The 19,027-nt window shown below is 47.1% G+C and overlaps 1 protein-coding gene across 4 annotated transcripts in view; it reads left to right on the top strand.

Moving 5' to 3' along the window:
* KNL1 (kinetochore scaffold 1) overlaps positions 1-19,027 on the top strand; it is a 431,776-nt gene that overhangs the window by 233,478 nt on the left and 179,271 nt on the right. For 3 of the 4 annotated variants that reach the window (XM_063947791.1, XM_063947792.1, XM_063947794.1), the window contains 4 exons: positions 17,625-17,655; positions 18,432-18,457; positions 18,547-18,599; positions 18,959-19,018. In XM_063947791.1, coding sequence (XP_063803861.1) covers positions 17,625-17,655; positions 18,432-18,457; positions 18,547-18,599; positions 18,959-19,018 — 170 coding nt within the window. The remainder of the gene's footprint in view (positions 1-17,624; positions 17,656-18,431; positions 18,458-18,546; positions 18,600-18,958; positions 19,019-19,027) is intronic. The other variant, XM_063947793.1, reaches the window with a different exon arrangement.

Below are 19,027 nucleotides of genomic sequence, written 5' to 3'. Positions count from 1 at the left end.
GTTTTCCCATTCAAAAAGCAGCCTCCTCAAAGGTTATTTTGTACCAGCTCGTCTCACGTAGAGACGAGGGCCAGGGCACTGCAAGAAGCAGTGCACAAATTGCTTCAGTCAGGAGTAATTGTCCCAGTACCTCCGGAACAACGGGGGAAGGGGTATTACTCCAACCTATTTTTGGTCCAGAAATCAAATGGGTCGTTTCGACCCATTCTCAATCTCAAAATGTTAAACAAATACATTTGGGGACCGAAGTTCCATATGGAAACATTACATTACATAATTTTGGCCATGGAACCAGGGGATTACATGGTTTCTCTGGATATACAAGATGCTTAGCTGTATGTGCCAATAGCATTGTCCCATCAGTGTTACTTCAGGTTCGCTATCCTCCAGCAACATTTTCAGTTCCAAGACTTACCCTTTGGGTTGGCCACAGCCCCCAGAGTATTCACCAAGATCATGGTGGTTATGGCAGCTTATCTCTGCAAGCAGGAGATAAGAATTTTTCCATACCTCGGCGATCTTTTAATCCTGGCACAATCCCAGGAATTGCTCTTGAGCCATCTCCAACAGACAATAACTTGTCTACAGAAACATGGATGGCTCATAAATTGGGCAAAGTCGTCTCTAATTCCGTCACGGATGATTCACTTAGGCGCTGTGTTGGATTCAGAAAATAATTCTACCTGTGGGAAAAATATCCAAGGTGCAGTTAATGACTCAGGAATTGTTGCACAGTAAAACAATATCAGTCCACACGGCAATGCGAGTGATGGGGTCAACTTTCGACATGGTGGAATTTGCACAATTCCACTCGACCTTTGCAACATCTGATCCTAACCAGATGGAATGGAGTACATCAGACAGTAAAGAAACAAATGATAGTACTTCCAGTAGAAGTAAAAAGGTAGTTAGCTTGGTGGCTACAGACATCCCATCTAGACAAGGGGAGACCCTTTTGGATATCGGATTGAGAGATCCTGACAACGGATGCCAGTCTTCAGTGCTGGGGAGCACTATCCGGAAAATTTTGGATCCAGGTACAATAGACCAAAGAGGAAAGTTGCCTGCCAATAAATTTATTGGAACTACGAGCCATATACATGGCATTGAATCAGGAAAAGGACATTCTGCAAGGAAAACCAGTCCAGATCCACTCGGACAATGCAATGGCAGTAGTGTACCTCAACCATCAGTGAGGAACTCGCAGCCACAGAGCGATGAAGGGGGTAAGTCACATACTACAGTGTGCAGAACTCCATCTTCCAGCATTGTCCGCTAAGTTTGTTCCAGGAGTTCTAAACTGGGAAGCGGACTTTCTCAGTCGGCACACCATTCAGGAAACCGAATGGGCTCTACACCCGGAAGTATTTCAGAATTTAGTAGACAAGTGGTGGTTGCCAGAGATAGACCTCATGGCGTCCCGTCTGAACCACAAAGTTCCAGCATACGGGTCAAGAACAAAAGACCCCGAAGGGACCCTTGTGGACACACTGTCAGTGAAATGGGAAATTCTTCTGGCATATCTGTTTCCTCCAATTTCCCTGCTACCCAGGGTGGTGAGGAAATTATAGCAAGGTGCCGTTATTGTAATATCTCCAGCATGGCCAAGAAGGCATTGGTACATAGATCTGCAGAGGATGTCGTTGGATGCACCAGTTCTGCTCCCTCAACGTCCAGATCTTCTAATGCGCAGGGTCCCTGTTATCACAGGCATCTGGATCGGCTGTGTTTGACGGCATGGCTGTTGAAACCTCTATCCTAGAATCAAGAGGTTTTTCACAACAGTTAATTCAAACAATGCGTAGAGCAAGGAAACCTTCCTCTGCTCGCATTTATCACCGAATATGGCGAACTTATATTCATTGGTGCACTGAAAGAGAGATGGATCCAAAATCTTTCGGTGTCTCCAGAATCTTAGATTTCCTTCAGGCAGGAATGGATAAGTGTTTGAAGGTGGCTTCCTTGAGAGTTCAAGTTTCTGCATTGACTGTATGGTTTCAAAAGAAAATTGCTACTTTACAGGATGTGCGTACTTTTTTCCAGGGAATGCTGCGTATTCAACCACCTATTTTCCTCCTGCAGTGCCGTGGGATTCTCAAAGCCCTTCAGGGGGCTCCGTTTGAACCACTTAAGTGGATCTTAAATGGTTAGCAGCTAAAGTACTCTTTCTACTGACTATGACATCAGCTATAAGAGTATCAGATTTAGGAGCGCTGTTGTGTAAGTCTCCTTTTCTGATTTTTTTTTTATCCAGATAAAGCAGTTCTCAGAACTAAGTCTGGTTATCATCCAAAGGTGGTCTCGAAGTTTCACCTTAACAAAGAAATTGTAGTCCCGGCTTTTCAGGTATCTGGACTGTCTGCGGGAGAAGCGTCGCTGGACGTAGTCCGTGCATTAAGAATCTACATAGATCGTACCAGTGCCGTCAGAAAGACAGATTCTCTCTTCCTTCACTACGGATTTCATGAGAGGGGATGGCCTACTAAACAGACGCTAGCAAGATGGCTTCGAATGACTATTTCAGAAGCATACTCTCGTGCTGATCTCCCTGTTCCGGCTAATGTCTTTTATTTTATTTATATTCTGACGATCCTATTGCTGGAATTAGAATAAACACGCTCCTTATCCTAGCATAGTGCCTGTGTCTTAACATGTTCTTTGCTTGGGATGTTTAGCTAAAAATCCTCAGCACAGAACAAGCGATACACTGGCGCTCTGTAGGGTAAAAGGCTCCTAACCCCCCCCCCCCCACACACACACACACACACGATTCCTTCAATAGGACAAAATAAACTAAGATCAACATGTACCAGAATGACGGGAAGAAAAAAGTATGGAGAAGGCTTGGGGTGACATCTGTAAAACAGGATCTGGTCGGGATCCTGGCGGTCGAGATACTGATGCCGGGAATCCCAACATTGCTCAAAATGCCAGCATCCCAACAAGGATCACCATTCCGGCACCCAGGAAATTTTTAAGGCAAAGAAGTGGAGTATTCTGAAATAGCCAAGTTAGTGGCCTGATCTGAACTCAAGTGAGCATGCATTTCATCACTTACTGAAAGACTGACAGTCCCGTAAAAAACAATCATTGAAGACATCTGCAGTAGGGGCATGGCAAAGTATAATAAAGGAGGAAACCTAGCATTTGCCGATATCCAGGGGTTTGCAATGGTCTTTCAACAAAGTATTAAAAATGAACATTTTATTTATGATCACGTTAATTTGAGCCCCTGAAAATAGGGGAAAATTGCCTGCAATTCCTAAAATCTTCGTACAATTTTCTTGTTCAACCCCTTGACTTAAGCTGAAAAGTCTCCACTTCAGTTGCTTCTCTACTGTTTAATTTGGAATCAATTGTGATGGTGTAAAGAGCCAAAATTTTCAAATTTTCAGTGTCCAAATATATATGGATCTAACTGCATAGTCGTATCATTTACAGGAAAGCATACATTACAGCACATAAAATGTTTATTACCGTATATACTAGAGTATAAGTCGACCCGAATATAAGCCGAGGCACCTAATTTTACCACAAAAAACTGGGAAAAATTACTGACTCGAGTATAAGCCTAGGGTGGGAAATGCACGGTGCCAGGGGTTTTCATGCTCAGGGTGTCGTGCTCGTTGCCAGGGGTTTCATGCGGTAGGTGTTATGCTTGTTGCCAGGGGGTAATGCTTGTGTTACGCACACCAGTGCTAACAGGAGTATACCGGTGTATGAACAGAGAGGGAAGCGAAGCAAACGAACTCACAGACAGTAAAACATAACATACACAGGAGGTGATGGAATAACTAATAAACACAAAGTGAACGGAGAAGCCCAAAGGCTCAGGAACTGGGTGTCTCCCTAGTGTCAGGAATGCTCAGATAGAATAGAGCGGACAATGAAGCGAGGTGTAGTGATTTAACATGTGGAGCACATGAAATGATGTTGCTAAGAGCAACAGAAAAAACCCCAAAGGATTACCAGCGGGTGTGGGAATAAACTCCTTGGTCAGAGATAGAAATATAGACACAAGGAGAGTATCCACAATCCTAACCCCCACTTGCAGGGCACAGGTTCAGCTTACTGCCACTAAACTGACACCTGGACGCCCTGCACAGTGAGGGAGGATTAAGCAAGCAGGTCTGAGAGTACAGCCGCAAACCTGCTGGGTTCACAGAATAGCAAAAGAACCCCAGCAGGTCAAACAACTGACTCCAGTCTTACTGCTAGGTCCGGATTGGCAGAATGAAGTACCGAATCCCAAGGCCTATTCGCAGTAAGCAACAAGTAAATACAAAGTCACACAGTACTAGCTAACTCTCTGGAACTGACTAACCAACAAAGATTCAGCAGCATTTGCCTAGCCTGAGAGGATGGTTTATATAGCAGGTGCTGTCCACGCCCCACTCAGACCTCACAGACTGTGAGCACAAAACCAGCGCCGGATTCCCTGCCGTGCACAGAGCCTGTAACCACTACACAGTAAAAACCCGGACCGGAGTATCAGCTGCGCTCAGGTTACTTCGCTAACACTTGCCTCCCGGTTGCTATGGCGACGTGGCAGCACAGAGCAGGAGATCCTAACAGTACCCCCCCTCTGACGAGGGGTCAAAGAACCCCTACCACCGGGTTTATCGGGGAACTGCGAGAAGAAAGAGCGTATCAGTCTGGGGGCATGAAGATCACAACTGCGCACCCACGACCGCTCCTCCGGGCCATACCCCTTCCAGTGCACCAAAAATTACAGCCGCCCCCGAACCATCTTGGAGTCAAGAACCCTTTCAACCACAAACTCCCTCTGACCCCGTATCAGAAGAGGAGAAGGTCTTCCACTGGAAGAAGGATTACTAACCGCCAGTTTTAAAAGGGAACAATGAAATGTTTTATTGATACCCAATGAACGGGGCAGATCTAACTGAAATGCCACCGGATTGATAACCCTGGTGATCTTATAAGGGCCGATGAACCGGGGGCCTAACTTATGAGATGGCTGTCTCAACTTCAAATTCTTGGTGGACAACCAGACGAAGTCTCCTAATTTGAAGCTGCAGGGTCTTCTCCGCTTATCAAAAACCCTTTTGGTCACTAATGACACAGACACAAGGGCTTTCTTCACTTTCCTCCAAATACCCCTAAGGACCGAAACAACAGAGGAACCACCAGGCGTGGAATCCAGGGGGTCAAAAGAATTGGCCTTAGGATGATGCCCATACACACAAAGGAAGGGAGAGATCCCTGTAGCAGAGTGAGCCAAGTTGTTATAGGCAAATTCCGCCATGGACAGATGAGCAACCCAGTCAGTATGACACTTGGAGACATAACATCTGAGGAACTGCTCCAAGGACTGGTTCACCCTCTGTCTGCCCATTAGACTGTGGATGGTAGCCTGACGACAAGCTCAGAGAAATCTGGAGATCAGAACAAAATGCCCTCCAGAATTTGGCCACAAACTGGGATCCACGGTCACAGACCACATCAAGTGGCAACCCGTGGAGGCGCGCAACATGCTGCATAAATAACTCAGACAGGCGTCTGGCTGATGGCAACCCAACCAGTGGAACGAAATGCGCCATCTTCGAAAACCTGTCAACGACAACCCAAATGGCTGTCATCCCATAGGATTTGGGCAAGTCCACCACAAAATCCATGGAAATGTGGGTCCATGGCTTAGACGGAATAGAGAGTGGATGTAATGGGCCGACAGGAACCCCTCTAGGAGTTTTATTTCGGGCACAAACGTCACATGCCCGAACCCACTGATCCACATCCCTAGCCACCGAGGGCCACCACACCGCCCTAGACAGCAACTCCAGAGTTCTGGCAATACCCGGATGCCCTGCCGACCTCTTGGCATGGAATTCCAGGAACACTCGCTGTCTTAACCTAGGAGGCACAAACAAAAGACCTACCGGAAGGTCTGGAGGAGCCTGCTCCTGTGCTCTAAGGACTAATGACAAGAGGTCCTGGGTAATGCCCACTTTAATACATGATGGGGACACAATGGGCAATGGCTCCTCGTGGTCTCTTGAACTGGAGCAAAACTCCGCGAGAGCGCATCAGCCTTGATGTTTTTTGACCCAGGGCGATATGTTATCAAAATTAAAGCGAACAAAAAACAAAGCCCATCGTGCCTGCCTGGCATTGAGGCGCTTCGCTGACTCTAAATATGCCAGATTCTTATGGTCGGTGAGAATTGAGACCACAAACTTAGCCCCCTCAAGCCAGTGTCTCCACTCCCCGAGTGCATCCTTTATAGCCAACAATTCCCGGTTACCCACATCATAATTCATCTCGGCAGACGAAAATTTACGGGAAAAGTAAGCACAGGGATGAAGGCGATTATCAGACACCCCCATCTGAGAGAGCACTGCCCCAATACCTATCTCAGAGGCATCCACTTCTACCACAAAAGGACGCTCTGGATCTGGGTGTCGCAGCACCTTGGCCGAGACAAATGCCCTTTTGAGACGGGCAAAGGACGCTTTGGCCTCACAAGACCAGTGAGCAACATACGCCCCTTTCTTAGTGAGTGCCACCAAGGGGGCCACTATAGACGAAAATCCAGCGATAAACCGTCTATAAAAATTCGCAAAGCCCAGAAAACGCTGAAGCGCCTTCAAACTAGTGGGCTGCACCCAATCCAGGACTGCCTGTACCTTTAGAACCCTCCATTTGGAAACCTTCTGAGGAGATAATATACCCTAGAAATGCGATTTGCTGGACTTCAAACTCGCACTTCTCCAGCTTCGCCCCAAGCTGGTGGTCTCTGAGTTTCTGGAGGACTAAGCGTACATGCTTCCGATGTTCCTCCAGGGAATGAGAGAAGATTAGGATGTCATCTAGATAAACAACTAAGAATCTATCCAAATATTCCCTGAGCACATCGTTCATGAATTCCTGGAAGACTGCCAGGGCATTAGAGAGCCCAAAAGGCATCACCAAATATTCATAATGCCCTGAGTGGGTATTAAAGGCAGTCTTCCATTCATCCCCCTCTCTTATTCGGATTAGATTGTAAGCACCGCGTAGGTCAATCTTAGAAAAAATGGTGGCAGTATGAAGCTGGTCAAACAAAACCGAAATGAGAGGCCGTGGGTACGAGTTTTTAATCGTGATACGGTTCAATTCCCTGAAGTCGATGCAGGGTCGCAACGAACCGTCCTTTTTACCCACAAAGAAAAACCCCGACCCAACTGGGGACTGTGAGGGTCTGATAAATCTCTTAGCCAAGTTCTCCTGAATGTACTCTGCCATAGCCTGAGTCTCAGGACGTAACAGGGAGTACAACCTGCTCTTGGGAAGCTTAGCATCCGGCAACAAATCAATGGCACAGTCATAGGGGCGATGGGGAGGTAGTACCTGCGCAACTTTTTTGGAGAACACATCCGCAAAATCTGTATAACATCCTGGCAATCCTGGCAAACTTAGCTGCGAGAGCCTTACTGGAAGGCTCAAGCAACTCCTGAAACAATCACTACCCCAACTAAGAATCTCCCCAGAGACCCAGTCAAATTGAGGGTTATGGGCCCTTAACCAGGGTAACCCCAAAACCAATGGGGCAAAAGAACAGACAATTTTTCAGAGTGTGTGGCTCCAATAAACAAAGGAATTTGGCTGGTGCAGGAGGTAATTTTACCCTGGGACAATGGTTCCCCGTTTAACCCACAGATCTCAATCTCTGATGCCAAAGGTACTGAGGGAACAGAGTGTTCCAGGGTGAATTGACGGTCCATGAAAACCCCATCGGCCCCACTGTTAACAAAGGCCTCAGTCTTGACAGTTTGACCGAGGATCTCCAAAGTCACCGGAATGAGAAGTTTTTTGGGGAAATTCTGACTTCTGGCCTGACAGGATATTTCCCATCACCCTCAGGCCACAGTTTTCCGTTTTTTCTGGGCATGATACTACAACATGACCTTTATTCCCACAGTACAAACACAAACCCTGCTGTCTCCTCCGCGTCTTCTCACGCGAGGAGAGGCGGGTAGCCCCAATCTGCATAGGCTCCTCGGAATATTCCTCAGAGTCTGAGGTTCCCTTGGGAGAAAAGGAAACTGCGGTCTCCCTTTCAAGCCTACGCTCTCTCAGCCGTCTATCCACCCGGATGGATAACTGCATGAGCTGATCTAAGCTATCAGGCGAGGGATATTGTACCAGTTGGTCCTTTATCTGGTCAGAAAGGCCCCTTAGGTACTGGTTTCTCAGGGCTGGGTCATTCCACTGGGTATCATGAGCCAACCTCCGAAACTCCGTACTATAAACCTCAGCTGGCCGTCGCCCTTGCTTAAGAACCGTAATCTGAGCCTCGGCTGAAGCCATCTTGTCAGGGTCATCATACAAAATGCCCAGTGCCGTAAAAAAAGCATCAACACTTTTAAGCGACGGACAGTCAGGCTGTAACCCATATGCCCAGACCTGTGGGTCTCCTTGTAGCAAGGAAATCACCATGCCCACCCGCTGAATCTCCGACCCAGAAGACTGGGGCCTAAGCCTGAAATATAGCTTACAGCTCTCCTTGAAACAAAAGAACTGCGAGCGATCTCCAGAAAAATGATCCGCGAGATTTACTTTCGGCTCCTTAACCCCTGAACTTGCCGCTGCTGCTGCGGGAGCTCCGCTAGCGGCCTGCGGGGTGTTCATTTTAATGGACATCTCATTAAATTGTCGAGTCAGGACCTGCACCTGATCGACCACCTGTTGCAAAGTATTTTGAGGGGTATGCTCCATATTCCCACAAAATTTCAACAGGAGTAGGGCTGCTGAATATGTTACGCACACCAGTGCTAACAGGAGTATACCGGTGTATGAACAGAGAGGGAAGCGAAGCAAACGAACTCACAGACAGTAAAACATAACATACACAGGAGGTGATGGAATAACTAATAAACACAAAGTGAACGGAGAAGCCCAAAGGCTCAGGAATTGGGTGTCTCCCTAGTGTCAGGAATGCTCAGATGGAATAGAGCGGACAATGAAGCGAGGTGTAGTGATTTAACATGTGGAGCACCTGAAATGATGTTGCTAAGAGCAACAGAAAAAACCCCAAAGGATTACCAGCGGGTGTGGGAATAAACTCCTTGGTCAGAGATAGAAATATAGACACAAGGAGAGTATCCACAATCCTAACCCCCACTTGCAGGGCACAGGTTCAGCTTACTGCCACTAAACTGACACCTGGACGCCCTGCACAGTGAGGGAGGATTAAGCAAGCAGGTCTGAGAGTACAGCCGCAAACCTGCTGGGTTCACAGAATAGCAAAAGAACCCCAGCAGGTCAAACAACTGACTCCAGTCTTACTGCTAGGTCCGGATTGGCAGAATGAAGTACCGAATCCCAAGGCCTATTCGCAGTAAGCAACAAGTAAATACAAAGTCACACAGTACTAGCTAACTCTCTGGAACTGACTAACCAACAAAGATTCAGCAGCATTTGCCTAGCCTGAGAGGATGGTTTATATAGCAGGTGCTGTCCACGCCCCACTCAGACCTCACAGACTGTGAGCACAAAACCAGCGCCGGATTCCCTGCCGTGCACAGAGCCTGTAACCACTACACAGTAAAAACCCGGACCGGAGTATCAGCTGCGCTCAGGTTACTTCGCTAACACTTGCCTCCCGGTTGCCATGGCGACGTGGCAGCACAAAGCAGGAGATCCTAACATGTTGCTAGGGTTGTGCCCCCAGTGCCACATATACCCCCAGTGACAGATATCCCCCCACAGTGCCAGATAAAAACATGCCCCCGTTGCTTTGCCCCCAGTACTTATGCCCCTTCTTTGCCCCCAGTAGTTGTGCCCCCTCTTTCATTGCCCCCAGTAGTTATGCCCTCTTTCTTTACCCCCAGTAGTTGTGCCCTCTTTTATTGCCCCCAGTAGTTGTGCCCCCTCTTTCTTTGCCCCCTGTTGCTGTGCCCCCGTCGCCGCTTACAAACACACACAAAAACAATACTTACCACTGCCCTGCTCCTGCTTCCCGACCGCTTCTTCTGCTGCTGCGCTGCTCTGCTCCGCCTGGCCGCCCGCTCCGGCGCCCGCTTCCCGGCACCCGATCATCTCTGTGGGAGAGACGTCATGACGTCTCTCCCATAGCAACGCCGCACAGACACTAGAGGTCAATAATGACCTCTAGTGTCTGTCCCTGGAGCCGGAAGCAGCGGTCGCCCACACAGCCCACGGCGTCTGCTGCAGCCATTGACTCGAGTATAAGCCGAGGGGGGCTTTTTCAGCATAGAAAAATGTGCTGAAGAAGTCGGCTTATACTCGAGTATATACGGTATGTTTGTTACATGGGGGTTGTATATAAATACATTGTAGCAAATGTGCTTAATGGCATTGGGGGGTCATTCCGAGTTCGCTCGCAAGCTGCTTTTAGCAGCTTTGCACACGCTAAGCCGCCGCCTACTGGGAGTGAATCTTAGCATATCAAAATTGCGAACGAAAGATTAGCAGAATTGCGAATAGACACTTCTTAGCAGTTTCTGAGTAGCTTCAGACTTACTCGGCATCTGCGATCAGTTCAGTGCTTGTCGTTCCTGGTTTGACATCACAAACACACCCAGCGTTCGCCCAGACACTCCTCCGTTTCTCCAGCCACTCCCGCGTTTTTCCCAGAAACGGTAGCGTTTTTTCTCACACTCCTATAAAACGGCCAGTTTCCACCCAGAAACACCCACTTCCTGTCAATCACACTCCGATCACCAGAACGAAGAAAAAACCTCGTAATGCTGTGAGTAAAATTCCTAACTGCATAGCAAATTTACTTGGCGCAGTCGCACTGCGGACTTTGCGCATTAGCGACTAATCGCTCCGTTGTGAGAAAAAAATACAGAGCGAACAACTCGGAATGACCCCCATGGTGAGGTCATTTTATTTGTTTTTCTATGGGGTATATGCAATTGCGGTCGAATTGGCGAAAATGTCGAAAAACGGGGCATTTTCGACAAAAAAATAAATTCGACAATACAGTACTTTTCGACAAAAAAACTGACTTTTCAGATTCGACTTTTTGAAATTCGACCGTTCACAAATTCGACATGTCTGCAATGGTAAAAATGCGGCTTTTCGACAAAAGTATATTCAATTGAAAAATGTCGATTCGACAACAAGTCAGTTTCATTCCGCCTCACTTTTCTGGCGGAATCTAATAAAAAATTTTTTAAAACATGTGTTTTTTTTTATTGCTAATAGCATATCTATTTATATTAGAAGGGATTAGGTACTTGGTTTGTCTATTAGGCTTTTCAACTATTATTTATATTTCTCTGACGTCCTAGTGGATGCTGGGAACTCCGTAAGGACCATGGGGAATAGACTGGCTCCGCAGGAGACTGGGCACTCTAAAAGAAAGATTAGGTACTATCTGGTGTGCACTGGCTCCTCCCTCTATGCCCCTCCTCCAGACCTCAGTTAGAATCTGTGCCCGGCCAGAGCTGGATGCTCCTAGTGGGCTCTCCTGAGCTTGCTAGAAAAAGTATTTGTTAGGTTTTTTATTTTCAGTGAGATCTGCTGGCAACAGACTCACTGCTACGTGGGACTGAGGGGAGAGAAGCAAACCTACCTGCGTGCAGCTAGCTTGTGCTTCTTAGGCTACTAGACACCATTAGCTCCAGAGGGTTCGAACACAGGGCCTGACCTCGATCGTCCGTTCCCGGAGCCGCGCCGCCGTCCCCCTTGCAGAGCCAGAAGACAGTAGAAGGAGATGAAATCGGCGGCAGAAGACTCCGGTCTTCATTAAGGTAGCGCACAGCACTGCAGCTGTGCACCATTGCTGCCACAGCACACCATACACTCCGGTCACTGTAGGGTGCAGGGCGCTGGGGGGGGGGGGGGGGGCGCCCTGGGCAGCAATTATATTACCTTTGGCTAAATATACACATAATACAGTCAGTAAACTGTATATGTGTAAAAACCCCCGCCATTAAGTTAAGGAAAATGCGGGACAGAAGCCCGTCGCTGAGGGGACGGGGCCTTCTTTCTCAGCACACCAGCGCCATTTTCCCTTCACAGCTCCGCTTAAAGCACGCTCCCCAGGCTCTCCCCTGCAGTATCCAGGTACAAGACGGGTTAAAAAGAGAGGGGGGGCACATCAATTTAGGCGCAAATCGATACAAACAAGCAGCTATTGGGAAAATCACTTATTAGTAGTGTAAATCCCTGTTATATAGCGCTGTGGTGTGTGCTGGCATACTCTCTCTCTGTCTCCCCAAAGGACTTTGTGGGGTCCTGTCCTCAGTCTGAGCATTCCCTGTGTGTGTGCGGTGTGTCGTTACGGCTGTGTCGACATGTTTGATGAGGAGGGTTACGTGGAGGCGGAGCAGGGGCAGATAAATGTGGTGTCGCCCCCGACGGGGCCGACACCTGATTGGATGGATATGTGGAAGGTCTTAACCGACAGTGTCAACTCTTTACATAAAAGGTTTGATGACGCAGCAGCCTTGGGACAGCCGGGGTCTCAGCCCGCGCCTGCCCAGGCGACTCAGAAGCCGTCAGGGGCTCATAAACGCCCACTAGCTCTGATGGTAGACACAGATGTCGACACGGAGTCTGACTCCTGTGTAGATGAGGATGAGACAAATGTACAGTCTACAAAAGCCATCCGATGCATGATTACTGCAATGAAAGATGTATTACACATGTCTGATATTAACCCGGTTACCACCAAAAGGGGTATTCTGTTTGGGGAGAAAAAGCAGCCAGTGACTTTTCCCCCATCTGATGAATTAAATGATTTGTGTGAAGAAGCGTGGAGTTCCCCTGATAAGAAACTAGTGATTTCTAAGAGGTTACTGATGGCGTACCCTTTCCCGCCAACGGATAGGTTACGTTGGGAAACATCCCCTAGGGTGGACAAGGCGCTAACACGCTTATCTAAAAGGGTGGCACTGCCATCTCAGGATACGGCCGCCCTAAAGGATCCTGCGGATAGAAAGCAGGAAGCTATCCTGAAGTCTGTGTATACACACTCTGGTACTCTACTGAGACCTGCTATTGCTTCAGCCTGGATGTGTAGTGCTGCAGCAGCATGGACTGATACCCTAACATATATATTGGTAGATGCTCAATTAGCTTAGTGATATCATTCAGGTGCTCGAAAGGGAGGGGTATTTCTAAGCAAACAAATGCCTTTTTTTCTTGGACTGATACCCTGTCAGACAACATTGATTCCCTCAACAGGGATACTATTTTGCTAACCATCGAACATATAAAAGACGTCGTCTTATATATGCGGGATGCACAGAGGGACATTTGCCTGCTGGCATCTAGAATTAATGCAATGTCCATTTCTGCCAGGAGAGTGTTATGGACTCGGCAGTGGACAGGTGATGCTGATTCTAAAAAACACATGGAGGTTTTGCCTTATAAGGGTGAGGAACTATTTGGGGACGGTCTCTCGGACCTCGTATCCACAGCAACTGCTGGGAAGTCGACCTTTTTACCTCAGGTTCCCTCACAGCCTAAGAAAGAACCGTATTATCAAATGCAGTCCTTTCGGCCTCAGAAAGGCAAGCGGGTCAGAGGAGCATCCTTTCTGGCCAGAGGCAAGAGTAGAGGTAGGAAGCTGCACCAGGCAGCCAGTTCCCAGGAACAAAAATCCTCCCCTGCTTCCACTTAGTCCACCGCATGACGTTGGGGCTCCACAGGCGGAGCCAGGTGCGGTGGGGGCGCGTCTCCGAAACAACCAGTGGGTACGCTCACAAGTGGATCTATGGGCTGTACAAATTGTATCTCAGGGATACAAGCTGGAGTTCGAGGAGACTCCCCCTCGCCGTTACCTAAAATCAGCCTTGCCAGCTGCTCCCAGGGAAAGGGCGGTAGTACTGGTGGCAATTCACAAGCTGTACCTCCAGCAGGTGATAATCAAGGTCCCCCTCCTTCAACAGGGCAGGGGTTACTATTCCACAATGTTTGTGGTACCGAAACCGGACGGTTCGGTGAGACCCATCCTGAATTTAAAATCTTTGAACACTTATATAAAGAAGTTCAAGTTCAAAATGGAATCGCTCAGGGCGGTTATTGCAAGCCTGGAAGAGGGGGATTTTATGGTGTCGCTGGACATCAAGGATGCTTACTTGCATGTCCCCATTTTCCCACCTCACCAGGAGTACCTCAGGTTTGTGGTACAGAACTGTCATTACCAATTCCAGACGTTGCCGTTTGGTCTCTCCACGGCTCCGAGAATATTTACCAAGGTAATGACCGAAATGATGATACTCCTTCGAAGAAAGGGAGTTATAATTATCCCGTACTTGGGCGATCTCCTCATAAAGGCGAGGTCCAAAGAGCAGTTGTTGGTCAGCGTAGCACTCTCTCTCAGGAAGTGTTGCAACAGCACGGCTGGATTCTGAATATCCCAAAGTCGCAGCTGATCCCTACGACGCGTCTGCTTTTCCTGGGAATGATTCTGGACACAGAACAGAAGAAGGTGTTTCTCCCGGAGGAGAAGGCCCAGGAATTGTCATCTCTGGTCAGGGACCTCCTGAAACCAAAACAGGTGTCGGTGCATCACTGCACGCGAGTCCTGGGAAAGATGGTGGCTTCTTACGAAGCAATTCCATTCGGCAGGTTCCATGCAAGGATCTTTCAGTGGGATCTGTTGGACAAATGGTCCGGATCGCATCTTCAGATCCATCGGTTGATCACCCTGTCCCCAAGGGCCAGGGTGTCTCTGCTGTGGTGGCTGCAGAGTGCTCATCTTCTCGAGGGACGCAGGTTCGGCATACAGGACTGGATCCTGGTGACCACGGATGCAAGCCTCCGAGGATGGGGGGGCAGTCACTCAGGGAAGAAACTTCCAAGGACACTGGTCAAGTCTGGAGACTTCTCTACACATAAATATATTGGAACTAAGGGCCATCTACAACGCCCTGAGTCAAGCAGAGCCCCTGCTTCAAAACCAATCTGTACTGATTCAGTCAGACAACATCACGGCGGTCGCCCATGTAAACCGCCAGGGCGGCACAAGAAGCAGGATGGCAATGGCAGAAGCCACAAGGATTCTTCGATGGGCGGAGAATCACGTGCTAGCACAGTCAGCAGTGTTCATTCCGGGAGTGGACAACTGGGAAGCAGACTTCCTCAGCAGGCACGACCTCCACCGGGGAGAGTGGGGACTTCATCAAGAAGTCTTCACACAGATTGTAAACCGTTGGGAACTGCCACAGGTGGACATGATGGCGTCCCGCCTCAACAAAAAGTTAAAAAAAATATTGCGCCAGGTCACGGGACCCTCAGGCGATAGCTGTGGACGCACTAGTGACACCGTGGGTGTACCAGTCGGTTTGTGTTCCCTCCTCTTCCTCTCATACCCAAGGTACTGAGGATAGTAAGAAAGAGAGGAGTAAGAACTATACTCATCGTTCCGGATTGGCCAAGAAGAACTTGGTACCCAGAACTACAAGAAATGATCTCAGAGGACCCATGGCCTCTGCCTCTCAGACAGGACCTGTTACACCAGGGGCCCTGTCTGTTCCAAGACTTACCGCGGCTGCGTTTGACGGCATGGCGGTTGAACGCCGGATCCTAGCGGAAAAGGGCATTCCGGATTAAGTTATTCCTACGCTGATAAAAGCTAGGAAAGACGTGACAGCAAAACATTATCACCGTATATGGCGAAAATATGTTGCTTGGTGTGAGGCCAGGAAGGCCCCTACAGAGGAATTCCAGCTGGGTCGATTCCTGCACTTCCTACAGTCAGGAGTGACTATGGGCCTAAAATTAGGATCCATAAAGGTCCAGATTTCGGCCCTATCTATTTTCTTTCAAAAAGAACTGGCTTCACTGCCTGAAGTTCAGACGTTTGTTAAGGGAGTGCTGCATATTCAGCCCCCTTTTGTGCCACCAGTGGCACCCTGGGATCTTAACGTTGTGTTGGATTTCCTGAAATCCCACTGGTTTGAGCCACTTAAGACCGTGGAACTGAAGTATCTCACGTGGAAAGTGGTCAGGCTGTTGGCCTTGGCTTCAGCTAGGCGTGTGTCAGAATTGGCGGCTTTGTCATGTAAAAGCCGGTATCTGATCTTCCATATGGACAGGGCAGAATTGAGGACTCGTCCCCAATTTCTCCCAAAGGTGGTATCAGCGTTTCATTTGAACCAACCTATTGTGGTGCCTGCGGCTACTCGGGACTTGGAGGCCTCCAAGTTGCTGGACGTAGTCAGGGCTTTGAAAATCTATGTAGCCAGGACGGCTGGAGTCAGGAAAACTGACTCGCTGTTTATTCTGCATGCATCCAACAAACTGGATGCTCCGGCTTCAAAGCAAACTATTGCGCGCTGGATCTGTAACACGATTCAGCAAGCTCATTCTGCGGCAGGGTTACGACATCCTAAATCGATAAAAGCCCATTCCACAAGGAAGGTGGGCTCTTCTTGGGTGGCTGCCCAAGGGGTCTCGGCTTTACAGCTTTGCCGAGCTGCTACTTGGTCGGGTTCAAACACATTTGCTAAGTTCTACAAGTTTGATACCCTGGCTGAGGAGGACCTTGCCTTTGCTCATTCGGTGCTGCAGAGTCATCCGCACTCTCCCGCCCGTTTGGGAGCTTTGGTATAATCCCCATGGTCCTTACGGAGTTCCCAGTATCCACTAGGACGTCAGAGAAAATAAGAATTTACTCACCGGTAATTCTATTTCTTGTAGTCCGTAGTGGATGTTGGGCGCCGGTCCCAAGTGTGGACTCTCTGCAATACATGTATATAGTTATTGCTTAACTTAAGGGTTATTGTTATGAGCCATCTGTTACTGAGGTTCAGTTGTTGTTCATACTGGGTATGGTTATCACAAGTTGTACAGTGTGATTGGTGTGGCTGGTATGAGTCTTACCCTGGATTCCAAATCCTTTCCTTGTGTCAGCTCTTCCGGGCACAGTTTCCATAACTGAGGTCTGGAGGAGGGGCATAGAGGGAGGAGCCAGTGCACACCAGATAGTACCTAATCTTTCTTTTAGAGTGCCCAGTCTCCTGCGGAGCCCGTCTATTCCCCATGGTCCTTACGGAGTTCCCAGCATCCACTACGGACTACGAGAAATAGAATTACCGGTGAGTAAATTCTTATTATTTTTTTAAATAATATTTTTTTTTTTTAACTGACTAAAATAGAGAGAGCATGGTTTTCAGTGGGAATGGGTTAAAATTCTGGAAAAAAAATGCGTGGGGTTTGTTAACGATTTTTGTGCCGTCCGAAAAGTCGAATCCAGGACGCACTTATCCGTCAATTGGTCCGTTTTTCGACAGCGGGACTGTCGAATCCGTTTTTTATTGAATATGTCGAATTCCGGCACCCACTGGCTGGAATTCGACGGTCGAATTGTGTCGAATTTAAAAACGGGCGAAGAAATGCCGCAATTCGCCCCGGAATTGCATATACCCCTATGTATCTTTGTCATGCACAAGATTTGTGTCATTTTGTTGCTCGGGGCTTGTTTTAGATCTCTAACCATTTCTACTGTATAACCTCACATTACTGCTTTACTGTTATGGTTTGTGTGATGTTACCAAGTTATTGCTTGCGTTCTCATTTTTTTCTTAAGTTCTGTGCATGCAATGTGGGACCAATTTTGTTTTGGGTTTCCAATTTTTTTATTTTATTTATATAAGCAATAGTATCTTTCAATTTTTTTTTTTTTTTTTAATATACTTTTACAGATCTTGCCATGGGTGATGTATGCAACAATAAGTAAGTATGATTAGATAAGCATTTGTCTGCTTAAATGTGTGGTCAAGACTTCTTACAGCAGATATCCCAGATCATATAAGGTCATTTTTCTTTGTTTTTTTTTCTCTCCTATTTTTGTTGCAAAAACATGCACAGAAATTGCCATTTAAAAAAGATAGTTTAAAGTATTTTTTTTAAAATAAAATAAAAATGTTATTTAAAAAAAAAAAAAAGGTATACCCCCCCAATGTCCATAGGCCACTGTAAAATTACTTCCTATCCCCCCTTAAAAATCACCCCAGTGGCAAAAGATCCCCAACTTTACCTACCCCCACCCTTCTAGTGGTAATAGATCCCAGTGGCAGAGCCCCTCTCACCTCAGGGTCATTGGGCCCAGAACTGTTTAGTGCAGCCATCCGTGCTGAGAAATGGATATACTTAAACCCTGAACTGTTGGGGTGCCTTGAGGGCTGCATTTAGTAACCTCTGGTGTAGGCTCTTTTGCACGCGCAAATTGGGTAATTTCCATATGGATTTATGATTCTTTTGTATTAATGTGTTGAAGTTGTGTGAAGACTGAGCACAGCGGAACTATGAATGAAAACAAATACTGACTGAGCATCAGCAGATTATTACACTGGATACTTAATTTTTTTAATAAACACTATTCTAAAACACATTTCCTGTGTTTGACATTCCTTTAAAAAGTTGACATTTATGATGAGTTTCTCCATCTTTTACCTAAAATCCTAAGTTTTACTTTAAATTCAAAATGATTTCCGTTTCTGTATTCACAGCAAAAATAGTACCTGCCAAATCACTGGTGAGCCTAAGATTTTATATACTCTACTACTATTCCTAGTTAACTGAGTAGCATCTTATTAATTCTTGATAAATTCTCACTGATTTTAGGGAGAAACAGTTTGATTTGTGGACCCATTCAAGTTTCGGCTCACCAAGATGAGGTATTTAAGATACTGTTTTATATTCAAAACTATGGATTTCAAACTGTACTGAACTTTTGGTCTACTTGTGTATTATACTCTTTCCAAAATGATCTATTTCACGTGTGGGGTGATGGGATGGTCTACACCATTTCCCTCTATTGTTTAATTTAGTCCAAGTTGTTGCATTTAAGAACATAATTTGATGTTTGATACAGCGTAAACATAATTTATTGCTTTCAGTAATTTTTCAAATTGGAAAGTGGAAAAATGGTAGCAATGCTCATTGTAATTGTGCTAATCTACCAACAGTCTAAACTGTTACAAAAGTCATGATTTACCCCAGGGTTTTACATTTCTTGGTGTCCTTTTCATGATAGGTGACCCCAATTATAGCAAAAGTAGACCCTCACGGGCACACTTCGCTTGCCATGCTTCAGGTAAGCTGC

Source organism: Pseudophryne corroboree, chromosome 12 (assembly GCF_028390025.1).
Source record: "Pseudophryne corroboree isolate aPseCor3 chromosome 12, aPseCor3.hap2, whole genome shotgun sequence".
Lineage (NCBI taxonomy): Eukaryota > Metazoa > Chordata > Amphibia > Anura > Myobatrachidae > Pseudophryne > Pseudophryne corroboree.
This window is presented reverse-complemented; position numbering and strand designations above follow the sequence as displayed.